The following is a 13279-nucleotide window of genomic DNA, read 5'->3' as shown; positions in this document are numbered from 1 at the left end:
TATGCTAAGGCCTTTGCAAATGTCATTTCATTTGATTCTTATAACGGCCTGGGAGGTAGGTATTATTATTACTATTATCCCCATTTTACAGTTGAGGAGACTGAGGCAGACGAAAGTTAAGTAAGTTACCTAGGGCCACACAGCCAGGGAGTATCTGAGGCTGTATTTGAACTCAGGTCTTCCTGACTCCAGGCCCAGTGTTTCATCCACTGTACCACCTATACAAATGACCCTCAAGGCCTTTCTCAAGTGATTATATTCACTGCAGTTTCAGGTTTGTTGTTGCTGGTGGTCTTCTGTTTTTTTTAAAAGGACCCATGATATCACAAGGGTAATGTCTTGACTTGCCTGTGATTTGGATTTAAGCAAGGCCGAGTTTGTACAAAATTGTCAGCCTCACTCCTCCAGAGTCAGTGAAGTCCAATGGCAAGAAGAAAAACCCAAGATACATTTCAGGATTGAGAAAAGAGGGTAAGAAATCACTTGGCACGCTTAGAAAAGTCACTTCTCTCCCTGCCTCTACCAGGCAAGTGACTGATATTCATCAACTTTATGAAACAAAACTGTGGTTTAGAGCCCTAGTGGTTTAACTGTGTAATCAGAAAGTCCAAGGTGTGTTACTCGATTAAGCAGGATTATGCCAAGAAGGCACAATTGCCTCACAATTGGTCTGACCTTCCCAGAATCCCTCCAATTAGGAAAGACTTTTTGATTGGCCTCCAATTTCTAGGGCTCTGTAGCTAGCCATCTATTTTGCCCCAAATTCTGTTTCCCAAGGCCAGAAAGTAGAACTATTCTTTTGAGTTAAGGCAGTTAAGGCCCCTATTAAAATATAAACCTATTGACAACCATTAACACATTACCTAGGCTTTACAGAGAAGTTTGAAAAGCAGACACTTAGAGATTAAGAAAATAGGATGATACATTTTAATGTGTGAGTAAATGCCCAAGGAATGGCAGGTCAGAGTTAGACCTGAAAATGTAGATTGCAGGCATATTGTGGAGGGCCATAGTTACTTACTGAAGACCCCAGCATGAAGGAATCAGGAGATGGAAGATAAATGAGTAAAGAAAATTGAGGACAAGTCAAATAGATAGAGGAGGAGAACTTGAACAGTATGAGGGGAGACAAAGGAGATGAGAGGAGGTACAGTCATCCAATAGTGTCAAAAACTGCTAGAAAGTAAAGGAAATGGACTAAGAAGGGGTCACTGGGTTTAGCAACTAAGAGATCATGAATATAGTTGAAGTATGCAATTTCAGCTGAGTGGTGATTAAATCAATATTGCAAAAGGTTGAGAAGTGAGTGGCTGGTTAGGAGATAGAAGAAATAGCATAGGTCATTCTAGGAATTTTGCAATAACAGAGAGGTAAGATATTGGACAGTGTAAGAAAATGACAAAGTTAAGGATTTTTTTTAAACTGAATATTTTTGTTGCCAGTTGGGTAAAGAAGAGTAAAGATGAGAGAAAAAGAGGGAATGTTGGATGATGGGGTAAGCTCCTAAAACAGACAGAAGAGAATTTGATGGAGGGCACAAGTAAAGAAAATGGAGAGTGACAAGAAGAGTTCTAAGATAATGGAAACTTACTCATTGTCAAGTGTGGGGGGAGGGATTGAGAATACAGAGAGCACAGTGAAAGGGGAGGTCAGAGGAAGAAAGGGACTGGGGAGTTGTAGGATTGAACTGAAAGGCATAAGATTGTCAAAGCATTCAAAGATAGCAGAGAAGAATCATTTTTGGTACAGAAGATGGAGACACTGAATCATAGGGAGAGAGGAGCAGGAAGTGTGAATTTACTAGCCATAGGACTAGGGGAGTTGTTAGGCCCTCTGTCTTCTGAGGTTCTGTGATGGCCAAGGGTGGCCTTGCTATAGAGATTCCTTCTTCAAACATTGGAAAACTAGGGGTGATAGTGGAGATTTGGGTCAGAAGTCTTTTATCTTAGGACTGAATGAGGGCACATTCTAGGTCCCTGCCCGGGGACCCAGTATTTCTGATTCTAGTCCTAGTATGGCATATGAGACCTTCATTGGGCATATTTGAAATCCAAATCTTTTCAAATCCAGATATGGTATATGAGACCCTGGTCGGGTGACACTGGGCCTGAGATCCCAGTCATTCTGCCTCTGAAGGCTTGACCTCGGAGTAATATAAGGCCTTTGTCTGAGGTCCCAGTCCTTCCAACTACAGGCTGATATCTGACCCTACTTCAGGTTTCCTGGATCCAAGTTTTGTATCAGTTCTGTCTATCCTTTGCCTACTTCACAACTTTACCTCAAGGCCAGTGCTACCTGGTGGTTTGATTAGACTCAGGCTGTATGGCAATGAGGATCAGAACCAAACCAAACCATTACTAAGGTATTTAGGGATACTGCCGGTTTGAGGTTTCTAAGCTCCTTTAGAATATTCCTTTCTCCTACTCCCTGCTAGTTACTTACATAGTTAAATGCTCTATAAATGCTTTGGGAGTGATTCATCCATCAAGCAAAGACAAAGGATTAAATTAAATTACCTGTAAGGTTCTTTCTATTGTCTTGGATTCCATGTTTCCACTGGTGTAAAATCCCAGCCCTGGGGGACTTGTACACTAGAGTTGAAAGAGACCTCAGAAGTCATCTAGTTCAGCTCCAATCTGAAGCACTTCATTCCATTTTTGGACAACTAATTATTAAGAAGCTCTTCTTTGTATTGAGCAGAAACTCCTTCGTAGAACTTCCATCATTGATCCTGCTTTTTCCTTCTAAAACCAAGCAGAACAAGTATATTCTGTATTACATATGAAATCTTATTAAATACTTGAACCATAATCATGCCCTCTTCCCCTAAGTATTCTTTTCTGCAAGCTGAAGGTCTCTCCTCCTTCCTAAGTCTTCCCCAAGATGCATACTTATCCCTGTTAAGCTTTTTGTGGGAGAAAAAAATTATTCCTGATCTGCTATCACTTCCTGTTATAGAAAGTCTTACAAACTGTGCAGGCTGTTTGGTTTAACTGGTATTTGGATTGCAATGGGTTGGCAGATTACTAGGTTATCCGACTGATTCATAAAAGTCTTCTTGGAATAAATGGATTTCGAGGAAAGGAAAGATTGAAGTCATCACCTAGCACCAGGGTTTTTAAAGGGAGAGATGATGGGCTAAGGAGTAGGGAAAGTAAATAGGAAAAGAAAGAGTGATAAAAAATGGGGAACATGAGGGAAGAAGTGGATGGCTAACTATATAAGATCCAAGAGACTGCAGTCATGATTCCTGGGAGAAGGCCAACAGGTTAAGTGTTCTTATTTTCTCCAGAAGAGAATCAAGAAAATGATCAGGTTGCAGTGCCAATCCGCAGGGATCTTTACTGTTTCTGACACCGTTTCTCCCTGGCAGTCAGCATATGGCCAGAGATGGCTGTTCCCTCTGCAGAACCCAGAGCACTTTGACATCTCTGTGAGTTTTACACCAGGACAGGAGAGAAATTTGCTAACTGTCAAAAAACTGGGAATTGGGGAACCCCAGAGCTTGGGATACCAACATTATTCCTTCGAGATAAACCCATATGTACAAAAATATTTATAGCAGCTCTTTTTGTGGTGGCCAAGAACTGGAAATTGAGGGGATGCCCATCAATTGGGGAATGGCTGAACAAGCTATGGTATATGAATGTAATGCAATGTATTGTTCCATAAGAAGTGATGAGCAGGCAGATTTCAGAAAAACCTGGAAGGACTTACATGAACTTAAGCTGAGTGAAGTGAGCAGAAGAGAACATTGTACGTAGTAATAGCAATACTGTGTGATGATCAGCTATGATAGACTTAGCTCTTCTCAGCAGTGCAAGGATCTAAGATAACTCCAAAAGATTCATGATGGAAAATGCTATCTACATCCGGAAAAAGAACTAGGGGGTCTGAATGCAGAATGAATCAGGCTATTTGCGCTCTCTCTCTCTCTCTCTCTCTCTCTCTCTCTCTCTCTCTCTCTCTCTCTCTCTCTCATTTCTTCTTTCTCATGGTTATTCCCTTTGGTTTTAATTCTTCTTTACACTATGACTAATGTGGAAATATGTTTAATATAAATGTATATGCAGAGCCTATATCAGATTGCACACCATCTTGGGGTGGGGGGAAGGGAGGGAGGGGAAGAAAATTTGGAATTCAAAATCTTACGGAAGTGAATGTTGCAAACTAAAAATGAATAAATTAACTAAAAGCTAAATAAAAATGGATGGTGGATTCAGTCAAAAGCCATTTCAACGTCTATTAGCACAATGATATAACTTTTTATTACTTACTTTAACCAAGTTTATTATATTTATAGTCTTTCTTATCAGTCCTGCATTCTTAATATAAATCCAACTTAGTTAGAATGTGTAATCTTTCTAACCTTTTGTTATATCCTGCTTGCTAATATTTTATTTAAAATTTTGGTATCAATGTTCTTTACGGATCTTGATCTATAGTTTTCTTTCTCTACTTTGTGTCCCCCTAATTGAGATATCAAAATCAAGTTTGTATCATAGAAAGGGACCTGAAGGATATTTTCTTTTCTTACTCTACAGTTTGTGTAGAATTGAAATGATTTGTTCTTTGAATGTTAGAATTCACTTGTAAATCCATCTGGTACTGGAGTATTTTGGTGGTGGTGGGGACACCTCATCACTTTTACAATTTATTTTTCTGATATTTGTCATTGAAGTAGTCTATTTCTTCTTTTCTTAATCTAAATTTTTTTATTTTTAAGTGTTCATCTATTTTATCTTAGTTATTAGTTTTATTAGTATGTAACTGAGCAAAATAAGTTTTTTATAATTTCCTTTATTTCTTTCATCTTTGGGGTTCTTTCTTTCCATTTTTGATATATAAACAGTTTGATTTTCCTCTCTTTTATAAAAATCAAATTGGCTAATTATTTATCTATCTCATTAGTTCCACTCCTTACCCTACCCACAAAGAAAACTGGTATTGCTTAAGTTTTTCAATTCAATGTTCTTTTTGTTTTCAATTTTATTCATCTTTTCTTTAATTTTCAGGATTTCAATTTTGTTGCTTAGTTGGGGATTATTGATTTGTTGTTGTGAACACTTTTTTTAAATGCTGTGTACTCAATTCATTAATTTGTTCTTTTGTTAATGAAAAACATTCATAATTATAAAATTTCCCCTAAAAATTGCTTTAGCTGCATTTCATAAATTATAGCATGATGTCCCATTGTCATTTTTAAATGAAGTTTTCTATTGCTTCTACAATTTATTTTTTGACCCACCAGCTCTTCAGGGGCATGTTATTTAGTTGCCAATTGCTCTTTAATTATTTCTTTAGTGGTCCTTTACTGAATGTAATTTTTATTTCATCATGATCAGTAAATAATATGTTTAGTTTTTCTGTCTTTCTACATTTTTGGTGGATTCTTTATGCCAGAATACATATTAGTTTTTGTAAAGGTGCCATGTCAAGCTTAGAGGTGTGAAAATTCACTTCTGTTCCCATTTGGTAATCATCAGAGATCAATAATCTTTAATTTTTCTAATTTTCTGTTCAGATTTTTAACTTTTTTATTTTTTCATCTTTATATTAGATTTGTCTAGACTTGAAAGGAGTACATTAAGGTTCCAAATTGTTATATTTTTATTATCTAGTTCTCCTTCTAATTTGATTAGCTTTTCCATTAAGTATCTATATGACATGCTATTAGATATGTGTACCTTAAATATTACTATTGATTTTTTAAAAATTCTTGGTGCCTTTAAACATAATATGATTTCCAGTTTATCTCTTTTTATCATGCCTATACTTAGTGCAGTCTTATCTGAAATCATGATTGCTATCCTTACTTTTTTGAGCTTAGCTGACACATAGTAGATTTTACTCCAGTCCTTCATTTTAACTTTATATGAATCTTTGTGTCTCAAAGTTTGTTCTATTTTCTAATCCATTCTCCCATCTTCCTTCATTTTATGCATGAGTTAACACCCATTCATATTCACAGTTATGATTGTTAAATGTGTATTTCATTCTGACTTCTATTTTTTCTTTTTGCTCCTATACTCCCTTTACAAATAAGAAGATGATAAAAGAGGGGGCATTTGCCTTACTCTTGTGATTTATAAATTAAATGGACAATTTCCCCTCTATTAAAAGCTTTTCTCTTCCCCTTGCCCCACCCCTTTTTCTTCCCTCTCTCTTTCTATAGCTCATATAGCCACTGTCTTAGTGGCTACAAAGTATGTGGAATCTAAGACATCATTCTGACTGTATTATTCTATTCCTCAAAGACTTCAGTGACTCCCTGTTGCCTGGTGGAAAAAGCACCAACTCTTCAACCTAGCATTTGAAGCTCTCCATGATTTGGTCTTTCCCTCCCTTTCCAAGCTTATTTGTATTCCTCCCTTTCATGGACTCTGTGTTCCAGGTAACTGGCCTCCTAGCCATTCCTACAGTTTGCTTTCTATTGCTCTGCTCTGTGCCTTTGGATAGCCTTTCTGCCTGGAATGTATTGTTTCCTCACCTCCACCTTTTAGAATTCATTGTTTTATCCAGGGCTTAGCTCAAATTCTCTGCTCTTTTGGAAACCTTTCCTGTTCTCTTTCCTGCCGGTGCACATGTATCTGATCCACCACTAGAATGTAAACCCTCCGAGGGACAGGCCTGTTTTTCAGTTAAAGAAGTCTTCAGCACTTAGCACTGTGTCTTCCACATAACTCCACTTGAGTTCCTCCCTAGATGGCAAGAGAAAGGATAAGCTTACCTAGAGCTGAGCCACTCATGGCAGATTAAGAATTGAATCTATGTACTGCAAAGGAATGCACTTTGAGAGAGCCTTGTTTCATAGGTGAACAGGAGGCGTAGTTTATAGACCTGGATTGGAATTAGGAAGACCCGAGTTTGAATCTTGCCTCAAGTGCTTGCTAGTTCCATGAACCTAAGCGGGTCATTTATACCTTCCCAGCCTCTGTTTCCTCATCATAAAACAGGGATAATAATAGAGGACTGGGCTTGGAACCAGGAAGACTCATCTTACTAAGTTCACATTTGGCCTCAGACACTGACCAGCTGTGTGACCCTGGGAAAGTCACTTAAGCTTGTTTGCTTCAGTTTCCTCATCTGTGAAATAAGCTGGAGAAGGAAATAGCAAACCACTTGCCAAGAAAACCTCAAATGGGATCACAAAGAGTCAGACATGATGGAAACAACACAATAATAGCACGCACATACACATGTATACTTCTCTGTATATACACACACAGCGCACTTTGCACGCCCTAAAGCATTAAGTAAATGTTAACTGCAATTATTGTCGTGTGGAACTGAAATGAGAACAAGCTTTGCTTTAGATAAACGTAAAACTGAGGTGCATTTTTACAAATGCCATGAGCTTTTTTCATCATTACTCCTCAAAAAATTAAAACATGTGAGGCTCTTAGTGGAAAAAGAAAATCTTGAAATTTTGATGGTATTCTCCCTCAGGATGGAGGGAAGTGGGCGGAGCCACATAATATTAGATATATATGACATTATAAGATAATATATAAGTAGATTTGGGCTCATCATAAGGAAGGCTATTGTTGTGGTTTGTTCATTCATATCTGACTCTTCATGACCCCATTTTGGTTTTTCTTGGCAAAGAAACTGGAGCTATTTGCCTTTTCATTTTTTGGCTCATTTTATAGATGAGGAAATTGAGGCAAGCAAGGTCAAATGACTTGCCCAGGATCACATAGCTAGTAAGTGTCTGAGGCCAGATTTAAACTCAGAAAAATGAGTCTTCTTGACTTTAGGCCCAGTGCTTATCTGCTGCATCACCTTGGCTGCCTCAAGGACCAATATACCAAACTTTGGTTTCACCAATATAGCTTAGAGGTGTATGGTCATTTACCAACTAGAGATGTCCAAATATGAAGTGAATTGCATTGGGAGTTAGGTAGTTCCTTGGAAGTTGCTGCCTTTAAACAGGCTGTATGACCTTCACTGTTACAAGAGAGGAGCTAAGTATTGATTGGACTGGAGTTATATGAGATTACATCAAAGATGACCCACTGTAAGATTGGACAATTCCAAATTCATAGATTCACTGGTGCTTGGGAAATGCAACACTCAGATTTTCTTATCTGGATGTAATGTAACGCTATAGATTTGCACAGGGAAGAACATACCACACACACACACATACAGACACGTGTACATATACTATATATACTTACCAACTATGCCATATATACTAGTTATCGAACAGCTTTCTCCCTACCTGATTTACCACTACCTTTAGTGCCCAGCTATACAGAAAAGGGAAGAAGGAATGGGGACAGGTAAGAGGAGACAGAGGAGAAGAGCTGACTCATCTCCCCTCTTCCCTTCATAGCTATTGTGACCAGTGAGGAGGGACACTTAGCAAGACTGCCTTAGGGGTCCCTTTAGCTACCTGACTTTGTATTTCCCCATGATCAGTTGGCCTCGAAAGCTAAAGGACTACCATGGTTGGGGAACCTACAACCTTGAGGCCACATGTGGCCCTCCAGGTCCTCAAGTGCAGCCCTTTGACTGAATCCAAACTTCATGGAACAAATTGGATTTATCAAAGGGCCATACTTGAGGACCTAGAGGACCACGTGTGACCTTGATGCCACAGGTTCCCCCTGCGCCCTGACTAGACAATGCTTTCTCTTTGCTTGATGTGACTGTAGGAAAGATGTCTGGACTTCCAAACTTGACAGATAATTAAGCTCTTGATTGCTTTGATTTCACCAATATAACTTAGAGGTATGGTCATTTACCAAGAAATGGGAAAGTCTAGAGAAGAGCTTCCTTAGATACTTCAGTGCATCTAAAATACTCAGTTGCCTTACTTTACTAATTTCTTGAATGCAGAATGTCTGAGCTCTTTATATGTATGTGCACATATTCATACACACACACATATCTGTTTAGCCTACTATGGTGGTTACTTTGTTTGTGTGAAATCTCTGGCTCTCCACGGGATACTGTCGTTGGACAAACACCTCCGTTTCCAAAGCATCATTGGAGAAGAACTGTCTTTCTGCTCAAATATCTCTTCAGGGCTTCATGGATGTCTTTGTTCCTTAGGCTGTAGATGATGGGATTGAACATAGGGGTCAGGATGGTGTAGAGCAGAGAAAACTCTTTGTAGAGAAACCGGGATAGATGAGTCGAGGGTGCCATATAGGTGGCAATTAGCGTCCCGTAGAACATAGTGACCACAGTAAAGTGTGAGGAGCAAGTGGAGAAGGCCTTGTGCCGGCCAGCTTTGGAGGGGGTTCTCAGGATAGTAGTGAGGATGCAGGAGTAGGAAGCTGCAATTAGGAAAAAAGGGACCAAGGTCACAGCAAAAGAGTTGACAAAGGCAATAGTCTCTATCAGTGAGGTGTCAGTGCAGGAGAGCTGGATGAGGGGAGTAAGGTCACAAAAGAAATGATCTATTTCATTGGGTCCACAGAAAGTCAACCTGGACAGAAATATGATGATTAATGTTGAGAGGAGGAAGCAGCTGAGCCAGGAGCTGGCAGCCAGAACAATGCAGACCTGGCCATTCATGAGGACAGTATAGTGAAGGGGCCGGCAGATGGCCAAGTAACGGTCATAAGACATCGCAGCCAGCAAAAGACACTCTATGCCTGCCAAGGATCCAAAGAAATAAAACTGTGTGAGGCAGCCGGCCACTGATATGGTTTTCTGCCCAGCTAAGAGACCCACCAGCATCTTTGGGACAATGTTTGAGGTGTACCCAATCTCCAGGAAGGAAAGGTTTACCAGGAAAAAGTACATGGGGATGTGAAGATGGTGGTTGAGCACAACAAGGAGGACAATGAGCATGTTCCCAGTGACAGTGAAGATGTATGCAGCTAAAAAGGTTGTGGAAAGGGCAAAATTCAGCTGCCAAGTGGTTGAAAATCCCAGGAGCACAAATTCCACAATGACTGTTTGATTCTCCCAGGGCGGACGGGCCATGTCTGACTTACCTACAGAAGATCATAATGATGAAAAGTGAACTTGGCAATGACAGGGAGCCATCTTTAGTTTTAAATTCCCTGAGGTCTCAGTGTAGATTGACAGATTGCTTATCTTATTAAACAAGTGAGCACACAGATGAGTGTGTGAAGAGGCAGCTAGGTGCTGCAGTTGGATAGGGTGCTGGGACTGGAGTCAGGAAGACCTGAGTTCAAATCCAGCCTCAGATACTTACAAGATATGTGACTCTGGGAAAGTCACTTAACCTTTGTTTGCCTCAGTTTTCTCAACTGTCAAATGGGCATAATAATAGTATCTGATTTCTAGGGTTGTTGTGAAGATAAAATGAGATTATAATGGCAAACAGTGCTTGACACATGGTTGGTGCTTAATAAATATTTATTTCCTTCCATCTATGTGCAGGGCACTGTGCTATATACACAGGGTCTTCAGACTGAAGCAGGGAAAGTGCAGTTTTTAGATCTCCCATTTTTAGATTTTATTTGTTGCTTTTATTATCAAGGTTTAACATAAAAATTCAATTCAACAGACTTTTATTAAATTTATACTTTGTGCAAGGCAATGGAGATACAGTAACAAAAAATAATTCCCTGCTTTCTATCAATGGAATACAACATGGGCCTAGATAAGTAAATAGAAGATAATTGAACAACTAATGGTATCAGTTAGAGTTCACAGGGGAGACAGAATTTGAGAGGAAACTTTGGAAGGACTCTGCAAAGGGGCAGATAAGGCATATATTCCAGACACAGAAAGGTTTCTTGTGAGAATGCGTGGAGGTGATGGAGATGGAACGTCAAGTTTAAGAAACCAATCACAGGTCTATTTTTGCTGAGACATAGTATATGAAGAACAAAGATTTGAAAAGAGTTGGGGGAGGGCAGACTATGTAAGGTCTTAAATACTAGGTTATCTTTTATCTTGAGGTAATACAGAAACATCAAGATTGCTGGACTTAGGAATGGCATAACCACTTCCCTCTGTGCCTTGTGAAAATTACTTGGCACTTTTGGACTGAAGAGGGAAAAGACTGGAAGTAGAAAAACCAATTAGGAGTCAATTGAACTAGTCCAAGTACAGAGTATGAGGGCCCACACTAGAGTGATAACTCTGTGAGTGAAGCCCAAAGGACTGATGTGACAGATGTGGAAACAGAATACACAGGAATTGGAAACTGATTGGCTCTGAGAGGTAAAGGAGAAGCAGAATAGTCACTGAGCCTTCTGTAGGAGCTCCTTGAGGTCAGGAACAGTCTTCTGTCTCTTTTGGTACCTTCATTGCTTGGCACATAGTAGGCACTTATTAAATATTTATAGTCTATAGCCTTAACCACAAGAAGAGGATGAGAAAAGGTAATGGTTCTTACAGTTAAATATCATTAATAACATTGGAGAGAGCTGTTTCAGTCACCTAGAATTAGCAGAAACCACACCACAAGAGGCTGAGAAGGGAGTGGTGATGGTAAAATGGAGATAGTGAAAGCAGACAACTGTTTCAATTTTGCATTGTTTAAAGAGAGAAAAGAGAAGAAAGTGGCGTAAGAGCCACAATTAACCACGCCTACCTTCCTGGATTCTCTCCCTGCAGCTCTTGTATTTCAAGAGGGTAGAGAAGACCATGTTAGAAGGGAACTTAGAGGTTCTCCCATCCAACTGCCTCATTTCACAGATGAGGAAACTGAGGCCCAGTTACAAAGCCAGTTAGGAGCTGAGCTGGGACTACAACAATTCAGGTCTTCTTCTTGCCCCAGTGCTCCTTTCACTCCATCATGCTGCTGAATCGCTGCAGGGAACTACCGTAATCTAGTTTGAGAGCCCATCTCTAGGAACTGATTCTCAAGAGCAATGTTACAGAAATGAGCACTTCATTCATTTCACTTGCATCGTCTTGAACTCTGAAATTCTCTTCTCTGCCTGCATTCTTCTACCCTTCATCCAAACCTGTCCCTATCTTCATGTCGACTTAAGCTACTTTTCATGGTCATGTCATTATCCCAGTCCATGACACCAGTCCTGCCTCCATTTGCCTGCCATACCCAGCCCAGATGCCATGCTCAGCCACTTCAACAATGCTAATCCCCCCTTGACCTTTCCATCATATCAGCCCTGGGTTATAGTCTCACCACCCATTTTATCTGTCCTCATTCTCAATCTCCAAGGAATTGCTGGAAAAAGAATTAGAGATAATGTTATTAATAATTATCTGATCCTAATCATTAAGTCATTTCAAAGTCAGTGTTCTCCATTTGACCCCTTTGTAACCTTTGACACTGTTGATTACCTCATTCTACTACATAGTCTCACTCCCCTTGACTTAAGGACTGCTCACTCTCCTGATTCTCCTGACCTCTTCCCAATACTTCTTTGTGGACTCCTCTAGCTTTTTCTGACCTCTTATAATGTTAGAAGATAGGAAGAGCTTCCAGTTTCATTCACTTCCTCACTGTGTGACCCCAGGAAAGTCAGTCTGCCTCAGGTTTCTCATCTGTAAAATGAGGATAATAACAGCACTACCTCACAGGATTGTGGTGAGGATCAAATGAGATACTATTGGCAAAGCGCTTTACAGATCTGAAAGCAAGTGCTAGTTAGTATTATTTTTATTATGATTTTCTAAAAGTCTCTTTCTTTGAGCCTCTTTATATATCTTTTCTCTCCCTCAGCAAGGTCACTAATTCCCATGATCTTTACTATGAGCTCTATGCAAATTTCTTCTAAATGTCTATCTCCAGTCCTAATCTGATATTATGTAGGGATTCAGAGTTAGAGGATCGAAGATCTATATCCTGCATTATTACTTAGTACTTACGTGATCTTGTACTAGTGACTTAACATCTTTGAGTTTCAAATTTTTCATGGGCAAAATAGAGATAATAATGTCACGTACTTCACAGGGTTGTTGTGAAGGTCAAATGTGCTATATATATATAAATATGTATGTATATAAATGTGTGTTATTATTATTTCCTGTGGGCAGCAGCCTTCCTTCCTCCTTAGACTCTGCTTACCATTTTATTGTTAATGCTTAATGTAATCCCTGGTTAAGGAACCAGTGCTTTACATTTACACATGTTGGGTTCATTCTTGGGGGCTTCTCACTGGTCAATTCTTTCTTATCCCTGTGACTCCCACTCCCAGCCTCCCTTGGCAACTAGAGAATTTGACCCATGCCAAACATAAAAGACCATCTGTTTCTGTGCCATGTCATTATTTGAGATAACAATACATCAAATACAGGACAGGCTTTCTTTAACTACTTATATCTAGACCTATTATTATTATAAACTCTCCTTCCCTCTTCAGCAGACCTCCAG

General features: G+C 39.5%; 1 protein-coding gene across 1 annotated transcript; it reads right to left on the bottom strand.

The window, feature by feature from the left end:
• Positions 1 to 8994: 8994 nt before the first annotated feature.
• Positions 8995 to 9945, bottom strand: LOC140523913 (olfactory receptor 11A1-like). The gene has a single exon (XM_072638489.1). It carries the CDS (start codon positions 9943 to 9945, stop codon positions 8995 to 8997), a length of 951 nt encoding a protein of 316 aa, XP_072494590.1.
• Between the last annotated feature and the right edge of the window lie 3334 nt (positions 9946 to 13279).

The sequence above is a fragment of the Notamacropus eugenii genome, chromosome 2, assembly GCF_028372415.1.
Source record: "Notamacropus eugenii isolate mMacEug1 chromosome 2, mMacEug1.pri_v2, whole genome shotgun sequence".
NCBI classification, from domain to species: Eukaryota; Metazoa; Chordata; class Mammalia; order Diprotodontia; family Macropodidae; genus Notamacropus; species Notamacropus eugenii.
The sequence above is the reverse complement of the archived record's forward strand: the minus strand, read 5'-3'. Positions and strand labels throughout refer to the sequence as shown.